General features: G+C 44.5%; 1 protein-coding gene across 1 annotated transcript in view; it reads left to right on the top strand.

Annotated features, from left to right (window-relative positions):
• LOC134932220 (myosin-IIIb-like) overlaps window positions 1-13,378 on the top strand; it is a 374,352-nt gene that overhangs the window by 145,482 nt on the left and 215,492 nt on the right. The window contains exon 9 of the mRNA XM_063926445.1: window positions 4,479-4,526. Coding sequence (XP_063782515.1) covers window positions 4,479-4,526 — 48 coding nt within the window. The remainder of the gene's footprint in view (window positions 1-4,478; window positions 4,527-13,378) is intronic.

Raw genomic sequence — 13,378 nt, 5'->3', positions numbered from 1 at the left:
TGCATGTGGGCATGTTTCTGGGTGGGCATGTCTGTATGTGGGCATGTTCCCGTTATCATGTGGTTGGATGTAGGACTGCATGTTCCCGTTATCATGTGGATGGATGTAGGACTGCATTTTCCCGTTATCATGTGGTTGAATGTAGGACTGTGTGTTCCCGTTATCATGTGGTTGGATGTAGGACTGCATGTTCCCGTTATCATGTGGTTGGATGTAGGACTGCATGTTCCCGTTATCATGTGGTTGGATGTAGGACTGCATGTTCCCGTTATCATGTGGTTGGATGTAGGACTGCGTGTTCCCGTTATCAAGTGGTTAGATGTAGGACTGCATGTTCCTGTTATTATGTGGTTGGATGTAGGACTGCGTGTTCCTGTTATCATGTGGTTGGATGTAGGACTGCGTGTTCCCGTTATCATGTGGTTGGATGTAGGACTGCGTGTTCCCGTTATCATGTGGTTGGATGTAGGACTGCGTGTTCCCGTTATCATGTGGTTGGATGTAGGACTGCATGTTCCCGTTATCATGTGGTTGGATGTAGGACTGCGTGTTCCCGTTATCATGTGGTTGGATGTAGGACTGCGTGTTCCCGTTATCAAGTGGTTAGATGTAGGACTGTGTGTTCCCGTTATCATGTGGTTGGATGTAGGACTGCGTGTTCCCGTTATCATGTGGTTGGATGTAGGACTGCATGTTCCCGTTATCATGTGGTTGGATGTAGGACTGCATGTTCCCATTATCATGTGGCTAGATGTAGGACTGCGTGTTCCCGTTATTATGTGGTTGGATGTAGGACTGCATGTTCCCGTTATCATGTGGTTGGATGTAGGACTGCGTGTTCCCGTTATCATGTGGTTGGATGTAGGACTGCGTGTTCCCGTTATCATGTGGTTGGATGTAGGACTGCGTGTTCCCGTTATCATGTGGTTGGATGTAGGACTGCGTGTTCCCGTTATCATGTGGTTGGATGTAGGACTGCGTGTTCCCGTTATCATGTGGTTGGATGTAGGACTGCATGTCCCCGTTATCATGTGGTTGGATGTAGGACTGCATGTCCCCGTTAGTTCACGGGATGGATGTGGGACTGCATGTTCCCGTTATCATGTGATTGGATGTAGGACTGCGTGTTCCCGTTATCATGTGGTTAGATGTAGGACTGCATGTTCCTGTTAGTTCATGGGATGGATGTAGGACTGCATGTTCCCGTTATCATGTGGTTGAATGTAGGACTGCATGTTCCCGTTAGTTCATGTGATGGATGCAGGACTGCGTGTTCCCGTTATCATGTGGTTAGATGTAGGACTGCGTGTTCCCGTTTGTTCATGGGATGGATGTAGGACTGCATGTTCCCGTTATCATGTGGTTGGATGTAGGACTGCGTGTTCCCGTTATCATGTGGTTAGATGTAGGACTGCATGTTCCCGTTATCATGTGGTTGGATGTAGGACTGCGTGTTCCTGTTATCATGTGGTTAGATGTATGACTGCATGTTCCCGTTATCATGTGGCTAGATGTAGGACTGCATGTTCCCGTTATCATGTGGTTGGATGTAGGACTGCGTGTTCCCGTTATTATGTGGTTGGATGTAGGACTGCGTGTTCCCGTAATCATGTGATTGGATGTAGGACTGCATGTTCCCGTTATCATGTGGTTGGATGTAGGACTGCGTGTTCCCGTTATCATGTGGCTAGATGTAGGACTGCATGTTCCCGTTATCATGTGGCTAGATGTAGGACTGCATGTTCCCGTTATCATGTGGTTGGATGTAGGACTGCGTGTTCCCGGTATTATGTGGTTGGATGTAGGACTGCGTGTTCCCGTTATCATGTGGCTAGATGTAGGACTGCATGTTCCCGTTATCATGTGGTTAGATGTAGGACTGCATGTTCCCGTTATCATGTGGTTGGATGTAGGACTGTGTGTTCCTGTTATCATGTGGTTAGATGTAGGACTGCATGTTCCCGTTATCATGTGGCTAGATGTAGGACTGCATGTTCCCGTTATCATGTGGTTGGATGTAGGACTGCGTGTTCCCGTTATCATGTGGTTGGATGTAGGACTGCGTGTTCCCGTTATCATGTGGCTAGATGTAGGACTGCATGTTCCCGTTATCATGTGGCTAGATGTAGGACTGCATGTTCCCGTTATCATGTGGTTGGATGTAGGACTGCGTGTTCCCGGTATTATGTGGTTGGATGTAGGACTGCGTGTTCCCGTTATCATGTGGCTAGATGTAGGACTGCATGTTCCCGTTATCATGTGGTTGGATGTAGTTCTGCATGTTCCCGTTAGTTCATGGGATGGATGTAGGACTGCATGTTCCAGTTAGTTCATTGGAAGGATGTAGGACTGTGTGTTCCCGTTAGTTCATGGGATGGATGTAGGACTGCATGTTCCCGTTATCATGTGGTCAGATGTAGGATTGCATGTTACTGTTATCATGTGGTTAGATGTAGGACTGCGTGTTCCCGTTATCATGTGGTTGGATGTAGGACTGCGTGTTCCCGTTATCGTGTGGTTGGATGTAGGACTGCATGTTCCCTTTAGTTCATGGGATGGATGTAGAACTGCGTGTTCCCGTTATCACGTGGTTGGATGTAGGACTGCATGTTCCCGTTAGTTCATGGGATGGATGTAGGACTGCATGTTCCCGTTATCATGTGGTTGGCTGTAGGACTGCATGTTCCCGTTATCATGTGGTTGGATGTAGGACAGCGTGTTCCCTTTAGTTCATGGGATGGATGTAGGACTGCGTGTTCCCGTTATCACGTGGTTGGATGTAGGACTGCATGTTCCTGTTAGTTTATTGGATGGATGTAGGACTGCATGTTCCCGTTATCATGTGGTTGGATGTAGGACTGCGTGTTCCCTTTAGTTAATTGGATGGATGTAGGACTGCGTGTTCCCGTTATCATGTGGTTAGATGTAGGACTGCGTGTTCCCGTTATCATGTGGCTAGATGTAGGACTGCATGTTCCCGTTATCATGTGGCTAGATGTAGGACTGCATGTTCCCGTTATCATGTGGTTGGATGTAGGACTGCGTGTTCCCGTTATTATGTGGTTGGATGTAGGACTGCGTGTTCCCGTAATCATGTGGTTGGATGTAGGACTGCATGTTCCCGTTATCATGTGGTTGGATGTAGGACTGCATGTTCCCGTTATCATGTGGCTAGATGTAGGACTGCATGTTCCCGTTATCATGTGGCTAGATGTAGGACTGCATGTTCCCGTTATCATGTGGTTGGATGTAGGACTGCGTGTTCCCGGTATTATGTGGTTGGATGTAGGACTGCGTGTTCCCGTTATCATGTGGCTAGATGTAGGACTGCATGTTCCCGTTATCATGTGGTTGAATGTATGACTGCATGTTCCTGTTATCATGTGGTTGGATGTAGTTCTGCATGTTCCCGTTAGTTCATGGGATGGATGTAGGACTGCATGTTCCCGTTATCATGTGGTTGGATGTAGTTCTGCATGTTCCCGTTAGTTCATGTGATGGATGCAGGACTGCGTGTTCCTGTTATGTGGTTAGATGTAGGACTGTGTATTCCCGTTTGTTCATGGGATGGATGTAGGACTGCATGTTCCCGTTATCATGTGGTTGGATGTAGGACTGCGTGTTCCCGTTATCATGTGGTTGGATGTAGGACTGCATGTTCCTGTTATCATGTGGTTGGATGTAGGACTGCATGTTCCCGTTATCATGTGGTTAGATGTAGGACTGCATGTTCCCGTTATCATGTAGTTGGATGTAGGACTGCATGTTCCTGTTATCATGTGGTTAGATGTAGGACTGCGTGTTCCCGTTATCATGTGGCTAGATGTAGGACTGCATGTTCCCGTTATCATGTGGCTAGATGTAGGACTGCTTGTTCCCGTTATCATGTGGTTGGATGTAGGACTGCGTGTTCCCGTTAGTTCATGGGATGGATGTAGGACTGCGTGTTCCCGTTATCACGTGGTTGGATGTAGGACTGCATGTTCCCGTTAGTTCATGGGATGGATGTAGGACTGCGTGTTCCCGTTAGTTCATGGGATGGATGTAGGACTGCATGTTCCCGTTAGTTCATAGGATGGACAGTCTGTGTTGGGGCAGTATGCGCTGTGATATACTGATCATTATAGAACGCATATAGATGCAGTGTATTACGCCCGGTCACTAAGGGAGGCTGCTACCGTCCTAACCATCAGAATTTTTCCTTCCTTGGAAAAGACGGTTCAGGTGCATTACGGCTGTGACATCTTATTACAGAGCAGCTTTCTTCCATCTGTAATTGTCAGTTTTTTAATCAGAATTGGTGAATCTGTATTTCTGTGACCTGGACTGTAATTTAGTTGTTTTTACAATGACTATAAAATATCTAATTATTAAGTATAAATGTCATGTTCATCAGAATCACATTTTTATTTAGATCTTTTACAATTTGTCAAATAATATATTCTCATTTTCTGTTATCGTTTTCCTTTTGTTTTAAGGTTCGGAATCATCCTTCTTACACCTCACGTGACAGTAAGCAAAGAGAGGTGAGTGTGTACAGTAGTGATAGGATGAGAGAGGTGAGTGTACAGTAGTGATAGGATGAGAGAGGTGAGTGTGTACAGTAGTGATGGGATGAGAGAGGTGAGTGTGTACAGTAGTTATAGGATGAGAGAGGTGAGTGTGTACAGTAGTGATGGGATGAGAGGTGAGTGTGTACAGTAGTGATGGGATGAGAGAGGTGAGTGTGTACAGTAGTGATGGGATGAGAGAGGTGAGAGTACAGTAGTGATAGGATGAGAGAGGTGAGTGTGTACAGTAGTGATAGGATGAGAGAGGTGAGTGTGTACAGTAGTGATGGGATGAGAGAGGTGAGTGTGTACAGTAGTGATGGGATGAGAGGTGAGTGTGTACAGTAGTGATGGGATGAGAGAGGTGAGTGTATACAGTAGTGATAGGATGAGAGAGGTGAGTGTGTACAGTAGTGATGGGATGAGAGAGGTGAGTGTGTACAGTAGTGATGGGATGAGAGAGGTGAGTGTGTACAGTAGTGATGGGATGAGAGAGGTGAGTGTGTACAGTAGTGATGGGATGAGAGAGGTGAGTGTGTACAGTAGTGATGGGATGAGAGAGGTGTGTGTACAGTAGTGATGGGATGAGAGAGGTGAGTGTGTACAGTAGTGATGGGATGAGAGGTGAGTGTGTACAGTAGTGATGGGATGAGAGAGTTGAGTGTGTACAGTAGTGATAGGATGAGAGAGGTGAGTGTGTACAGTAGTGATGGGATGAGAGAGGTGAGTGTGTACAGTAGTGATGGGATGAGAGAGGTGAGTGTACAGTAGTGATAGGATGAGAGAGGTGAGTGTGTACAGTAGTGATAGGATAAGAGAGGTGTGTACAGTATTGATAGGATGAGAATTGAGTTTGTACCATAGTGATAGGACATGAAAGGTGTGTACAGTAGTGATAGGATGAGTGGTGAGTGTGTACAGCAGTGATAGGATGAGAGGTGAGTGTGTACAATAGTGATAGGATGAGAAAGGTGTGTACAGTAGTGATAGGATGAGAATTGACTGTGTACAATAGTGATAGGATGAGAAAGGTGTGTACAGTAGTGATAGGATGATAGGTGAGTGTGTACAGTAGTGATAGGATGAGAAAGGTGTGTACAGTAGTGATAGGATGAGAACTGAGTGTGTACAAGAGTGATAGGACGAGAAAGGTGTGTACAGTAGTGTTAGGATGAGAAAGGTGTGTACAGTAGTGATAGGATGAGAATTGAGTGTGTACAATAGTGATAGGATGAGAAAGGTGTGGACAGTAGTGATAGGATGAGAAAGGTGTGTACAGTAGTGATAGGAAGAGAAAGGTGTGTACAGTAGAGAAAGGATGAGAGGTGAGTGTGTACAGTAGTGATAGGATGAGAAAAGTGTGTACAGTAGTGATAGGATGAGAATTGAGTGTGTACAATAGTGTTAAGATGAGAAAGGTGTGTACAGTACTGATATAATGAGGTGAGTGTGTGTGTGTGTGTACAATAGTGATAGGATTAGAAAGGTTTGTACAGTAGTGATAGGATGAGAATTGAGTGTGTACAATAGTGATAGGATGAGAAAGGTTTGTACAGTAGTGATAGGATGAGAATTGAGTGTGTACAATAGTGATAGGATGAGAAAGGTGTGTACAGTAGTGATAGGATGGGAGGTGAGTGTGTACAGTAGTGATAGGAAGAGAAAGATGTGTACAGTAGTGATAGGATGAGAATTGAGTGTGTACAATAGTGTTAGGATGAGAAAGGTGTGTACAGTAGTGATAGGATGAGAGGTGAGTGTGTACAATAGTGATAGGACGAGAAAGGTTTGTACAGTAGTGATAGGATGAGAATTTAGTGTGTACAATAGGGATAGGATGAGAAAGGTGTGTACAGTAGTGATAGGATGAGAGGTGAGTGTGTACAGTAGTAATAGGATGAGAAAAGTGTGTATAGTAGTGATAGGATGGGAGGTGAATGTGTACAGTAGTGATAGGAAGGGAAAGGTGTGTACAGTAGTGATAGGATGAGAAAAGTTTGTACAGTAGTGATGGGATGAGAGGTGAGTGTGTACAGTAGTGGTAGGATGAGAAAGGTGTGTACAGTAGTGATAGGATGAGAGGTGAGTGTGTACAGTAGTGATAGGATGAGAAAGGTTTGTACAGTAGTGATAGGATGAGAATTGAGTGTGCACAATAGTGATAGGATGAGAAAGATGTGTACAGTAGTGATAGGATGAGAAAGGTGTGTACAGTAGTGAAAGGATGTGAAAGTTGTGTACAGTAGTGATAGGATGAGAAAGGTGTGTGCAGTAGTGATAGGATGAGAATTGAGTGTGTACAATAGTGATAGGATGAGAATTGAGTGTGTACAATAGTGATAGGAAGAGAAAGGTATGTACAATAGTGATAGGATGAGAAGGTTTGTACAGTAGTGATAGGAAGAGAAAGCTGTGTAGAGTAGTGATAGGATTAGAAAGGTGTGTACAGTAGTGATAGGATGAGAGGCGAGTATGTACAATAGTGTTAGGATGAGAAAGGTGTGTACAGTAGTGATAGGATGAGAAAGGTGTGTACAGTAGTGATAGGATGAGAGGTGAATGTGTACAGTAGTGATAGGATGAGAATTGAGTGTGTACAGTAGTGATAGGATGATTAAGGTGTGTACAGTAGTGATAGGATGAGAGGTGTGTGTTCAGTAGTGATAGGATGAGAATTGAGTGTGTACAATAGTGATAGGATGAGAGGTGAGTGTGTACAGTAGTGATAGGATGAGAAAGGTGTATACAGTAGTGATAGGATGAGAATTGAGTGTGTACAATAGTGATAGGATGAGAAAGGTGTGTACAGTAGTGATAGGATGAGAAAGGTGTGTACAGTAGTGATAGGATGAGAGGTGAGTGTGTACAGTAGTGATAGGATGAGAAAGATGTATACAGTAGTGATAAGATGAGAAAGGTGTGTACAGTAGTGATAGGATGAGAAAGGTGTGTACAGTAGTGATAGGATGAGAAAGGTGTGTACAGTAGTGATAGGATGAGAATTGAGTGTGTACAGTAGTGATAGGATGAGAATTGAGTGTGTACAATAGTGATAAGAAGAGAAAGGTGTGTACAGTAGTGATAGGATGAGAGGTGAGTGTGTACAGTAGTGATAGGATGAGAAATATGTATACAGTAGTGATAAGATGAGAAAGGTGTGTACAGTAGTGATAGGATGAGAAAGGTGTGTACAGTAGTGATAGGATGAGAGGTGAGTGTGTACAATAGTGATAGGATGAGAAAGGTGTGTACAATAGTGATAGGATGAGAAAGGTGTGTACAGTAGTGATAGGATGAGAAAGGTGTGTACAGTAGTGATAGGATGAGAAAGGTGCACACAGTAGTGATAGGATGAGAGGTGATTGTGTACAGTAGTGATAGGATGACAATTGAGTGTGTACAGTAGTGATAGGATGAGAAAGGTGTGTACAGTAGTGATAGGATGAGAATTGAGTGTGTACAATAGTGATAGGATGAGAAAGGTGTGTACAGTAGTGATAGGATGAGAATTGAGTGTTTACAATAGTGATAGGATGAGAGGTGAGTGTGTACAATAGTGTTAGGATGAGAAAGGTGTGTACAGTAGTGATAGGATGAGAATTGAGTGTACAATAGTGATAGGATGAGAGGTGAGTGTGTACAATAGTGTTAGGATGAGAAAGGTGTGTACAGTAGTGATAGGATGAGAAAGGTGTGTACAGTAGTGATAGGATGAGAAAGGAGTGTACAGTAGTGATAGGATGAGAATTGAGTGTGTACAATAGTGTTAGGATGAGAAAGGTGTGTACAGTAGTGATAGGATGAGAATTGAGTGTACAATAGTGATAGGATGAGAGGTGAGTGTGTACAATAGTGTTAGGATGAGAAAGGTGTGTACAGTAGTGATAGGATGAGAAAGGTGTGTACAGTAGTGATAGGTTGAGAAAGGTGTGTACAGTAGTGATAGGATGAGAATTGAGTGTGTACAATAGTGATAGGATGAGAAAGGTGTGTACAGTAGTGATAGGATGAGAATTGAGTGTGTACAATAGTGATAGGATGAGAGGTGAGTGTGTACAATAGTGTTAGGATGAGAAAGGTGTATACAGTAGTGATAGGATGAGAAGTGAGTATGTACAATAGTGATAGGATGAGAAAGGTCTGTACAGTAGTGATAGGATGAGAATTGAGTGTGTACAATAGTGTTAGGATGAGAAAGGTGTGTACAGTAGTGATAGGATGAGAAAGGTGATTACAATAGTGATAGGATGAGAAAGGTGTGTACAATAGTGATAGGATGAGAGGTGAGTGTGTACAATAGTGATAGGATGAGAAAGGTGTATACAGTAGTGATAGGATGAGAGGTGAGTATGTACAATAGTGATAGGATGAGAAAGGTGTGTACAATAGTGATAGGATGAGAAAGGTGTATACAGTAGTGATAGGATGAGAGGTGAGTGTGTACAATAGTGATAGGATGAGAAGGTGTGTACAGTAGTGATAGGATGAGAAAGGTGTGTACAATAGTGATAGGATGAGAGGTGAGTGTGTACAATAGTGATAGGATGAGAAAGGTGTGTACAATAGTGATAGGATGAGAAAGGTGTATACAGTAGTGATAGGATGAGAGGTGAGTGTGTACAATAGTGATAGGATGAGAAGGTGTGTACAGTAGTGATAGGATGAGAAAGGTGTGTACAATAGTGATAGGATGAGAAAGGTGTGTACAGTAGTGATAGGATGAGAGGTGAGTGTGTACAATAGTAATAGGATGAGAAGGTGTGTACAGTAGTGATAGGATGAGAGGTGAGTGTGTACAATAGTAATAGGATGAGAAGGTGTGTACAGTAGTGATAGGATGAGAGGTGAGTGTCTCCATCCTTGCGATATCAGGACCCGTTCTTTACATATGTAGAATGCGTCCTGCGCTTACACAGTTTCCTGAATATTGGGAAACTGCACATTGGAACGCAATTTGCCCTTAAATACAAAGATAAGGAGAATGTGCCTTATAGTCACACATTTACTGGAAGGTAATAGAAAAACAACAGAGGCCGCCTAGCTGACATCACACAATCACCCAACATCTCATAGTTATCAGACTCATCACCAGTCTCCCCAGATCAGGGCAGTTACCCCAGTATACAGGCGTGTCGTGGTACAGCGTTACTGCAGTGGGATCACGATGTGGCTGCCACTGGAGGGAAAGCATAGACTGTTTAAGCCACGCATTCCATTTATTCACTCCTCGGCTGAAGCCTGACGCTATACCCGGAATACCTGGGTGGTGGGTGCAGAGGTGATAGGATGAGAATTGAGTGTGTACAATAGTGATAGGCTGAGAAGGTGTGTACAGTAGTGATAGGATGAGAGGTGAGTGTGTACAATAGTGATAGGATCAGAAAGGTGTGTACAGTAGTGATAGGATGAGAGGTGATTGTGTACAGTAGTGATAGGATGAGAATTGAGTGTGTACAATAGTGATAGGATGAGAAAGGTGTGTACAGTAGTGATAGGATGAGAAAGGTGTGTACAATAGTGATAGGATGAGAAAGGTGTGTACAGTAGTGATAGGATGAGAGGTGAGTGTGTACAATAGTGATAGGATGAGAAAGGTGTGTACAATAGTGATAGGATGAGAAAGGTGTATACAGTAGTGATAGGATGAGAGGTGAGTGTGTACAATAGTGATAGGATGAGAAAGGTGTGTACAGTAGTGATAGGATGAGAGGTGAGTGTGTACAATAGTGATAGGATGAGAAAGGTGTGTACAATAGTGGTAGGATGAGAGGTGAGTGTGTACAATAGTGTTAGGATGAGAAAGGTGTGTACAGTAGTGATAGGATGAGAATTGAGTGTGTACAATAGTGTTAGGATGAGAAAGGTGTGTACAGTAGTGATAGGATGAGAAAGGTGTGTACAATAGTGATAGGATGAGAAAGGTGTATACAGTAGTGATAGGATTAGAGGTGAGTGTGTACAATAGTGATAGGATGAGAAAGGTCTGTACAGTAGTGATAGGATGAGAGGTGAGTGTGTACAATATTGATAGGATGAGAAAGGTGTGTACAGTAGTGATAGGATGAGAATTGAGTGTGTACAATAGTGTTAGGATGAGAAGGTGTGTACAGTAGTGATAGGATGAGAGGTGAGTGTGTACAATAGTGATAGGATGAGAAGGTGTGTACAGTAGTGATAGGATGAGAGGTGAGTGTCTCCGTCCCTGCGATATCAGGACCCGTTCTGTACATATGTAGAAAGCGTCCTGCGCTTACACAGTTTCCTGAATATTGGGAAACTGCACATTGGAACGCAATTTGCCCTTAAATACAAAGATAAGGAGAATGTGCCTTATAGTCACACATTTACTGGAAGGTAATAGAAAAACAACAGAGGCCGCCTAGCTGACATCACACAATCACCCAACATCTCATAGTTATCAGACTCATCACCAGTCTCCCCAGATCAGGGCAGTTACCCCAGTATACAGGCGTGTCGTGGTACAGCGTTACTGCAGTGGGATCACGATGTGTACGCATCACTAGCCATCTCTCATTCACCTCTGGGGTGGTGGGTACATGCACGCGTGGCTGCCACTGGAGGGAAAGCATAGACCGTGTAAGCCACGCATTCCATTTATTCACTCCTCGGCTGAAGCCTGACGCTATACCCGGAATACCTGGGTGGTGGGTGCAGATGTGATAGCTTTTAAGTGAGAAATATTGTCCTTTACAGGTGGAACCGCAGGTCCCAGCAAGTCTCCCATGTACAGTTGACCTGTTTTAACCTTATGGGTTTCTTCATTAAAGCTTGCGGTTAGCTGCTGAATGCCACAGTTGTCACCATAGAGAGCAATGGGGTTTTCCACCATTGTTCTCTATAGGGGAAAGTTTGGCTGACAACCCAGCCACACAGCCAGTCACGGCGTTCCTCAGGCACGGGACAGCGGTCACCCGGAGCCCGGTCATTTGCGTAGAGGGGCAGCATGTGGAAACACTTGCAGTCCCTCAGTCTGGCTTGGTTTGCATGACCCGTCTTTTATTTTTAACCCTGTGGAATGAAGCGGATGCAATATACACTGGAATAGGTGAGTATTTTTTCTTTTTACAGGTTACCATGGATTCTACTGGACAAGAGGACTGAAGGTCTTCAGGGGATGTAGGTAAGTGTTTATGAGTGTGCATGTATGCTTTTTTGAACTTTCACTGTGTGTGTGTTGTTTTTATTTTAATATTTCTTTTACAGGAGGACTGCAGGTACCAGCGGGCACTTTAATACCCCACTTGCTGGTACTTGTGGTTCTCCAAGTACCAGCATACTGTTAGGGTCTCCTGCCCTGTGCTGCCACGTCGTCATGGCAACCGGGAGACAAGTGCTAGCGGAGTAACCTGAGCGCAGCTGATACTCCGGTTCGGGTCTTTTGCTGTGCAGTGGTTACAGGCATGGGATCCGGTGCTGGTTTTTGTGCTCACAGTCTGTGAGGTCTGAGGGGGGCGTGGACAGCACCTGCTTTATAAGGCCTCTTCTCAGGTTAAGCAGATGCTGCTGAATCTTTGTTGGTTAGTCAGTTCATGAACGTTAGCCAGTACTGTGTAGCTTTGTATTTGTTGTTGCTTACTGCAAATAGGCCTGGGCATTTGGTACTACACTCTGCCAATCCAGATCTAGCAGTAAGACTGGAGTCAGTCGTTTAGCCTGCTGAGGTTCTTTTGCTATCCTGTGAACCCAGCAGGTTTGTGGCTGTACTTTCAGACCTGCCTGCATAATCCTCTCTCACTGTGCAGGGCGTCCATGTGTCAGTTTAGTGGCAGTAAGCTGAACCTGGGCCCTGCAAGTGAGAATTAGGATTGTGGAGACTCTCCTTGTGTCTATTATTCCATCTCTGACCAAGGAGTTTACTGCCACACCCGTTGGTAACCCTTTAGGGTTTTGCTGTTGCCCTTAGCAACAGCATTTCGGGTTCTCTACGTATTAAAACACAACATCTTGCTTTTTCCATCTGAGCATTTCTAATACTAGGGAGACACCCAGTTTCTTAGCCTCTGGGCTTCTCTGTTCACTCTGTGTTGGTTTTGTTACCCTATCACCTTCTGTGTACGTTATGTCATATTTCCCAGTCTGTCTGTGAGTTCATTTGTTTTGCATCCCTCTCTGTTCAGACACCAGTACATTCCTGCAGGCACTGGTGTGTATAACAGTTCAAACACCAGTACATTCCTGCAGGCACTGGTGTGCATAACATATTCAGCAGCCCAATACTCCTGTTGAAATTTTGTGGGAATATGGAGCATACCCCTCAAAATACGTTGCAACAGGTGGTCGATCAGGTGCAGGTCCTGACTCGTCAATTTAATGATTTGTCCATTAAAATGCACACCTCCCAGGCCGCTGGCGGAGCTCCCGCAGCAGCAGCACCTTCAGGGGTTAAGGAGCCGAAAGTAAATCTTCCGGATCGTTTTTCTGGAGATCACTCGCAGTTCTTTTGTTTCAAGGAGAGCTGCAAGTTATATTTCCAGCTTAGGCCTCAGTCTTCTGGGTCAGAGATTCAGCGGGTGGGCATAGTGATTTCCTTGCTACAAGGAGACCCACAGGTCTGGGCATATGGGTTGCAGCCTGACTGTCCGTCGCTTAAAAGTGTTGATGCTTTTTTTACGGCACTGGGCATGTTGTATGATGACCCTGACAAGACGGCCTCAGCCGAGGCTCAGATTTCGATCCTTAAGCAAGGGCGAAGGCCAGTTGAGGTTTACTGTACGGAGTTTCGGAGGTTGGCCCATGATACCCAGTGGAATGACCCAGCCCTGAGACACCAGTACCGAAGAGGTCTTTCTAACCAGATAAAAGACCAA

This window comes from Pseudophryne corroboree, chromosome 1 (assembly GCF_028390025.1).
Source record: "Pseudophryne corroboree isolate aPseCor3 chromosome 1, aPseCor3.hap2, whole genome shotgun sequence".
Lineage (NCBI taxonomy): Eukaryota > Metazoa > Chordata > Amphibia > Anura > Myobatrachidae > Pseudophryne > Pseudophryne corroboree.
The sequence above is the reverse complement of the archived record's forward strand: the minus strand, read 5'-3'. Positions and strand labels throughout refer to the sequence as shown.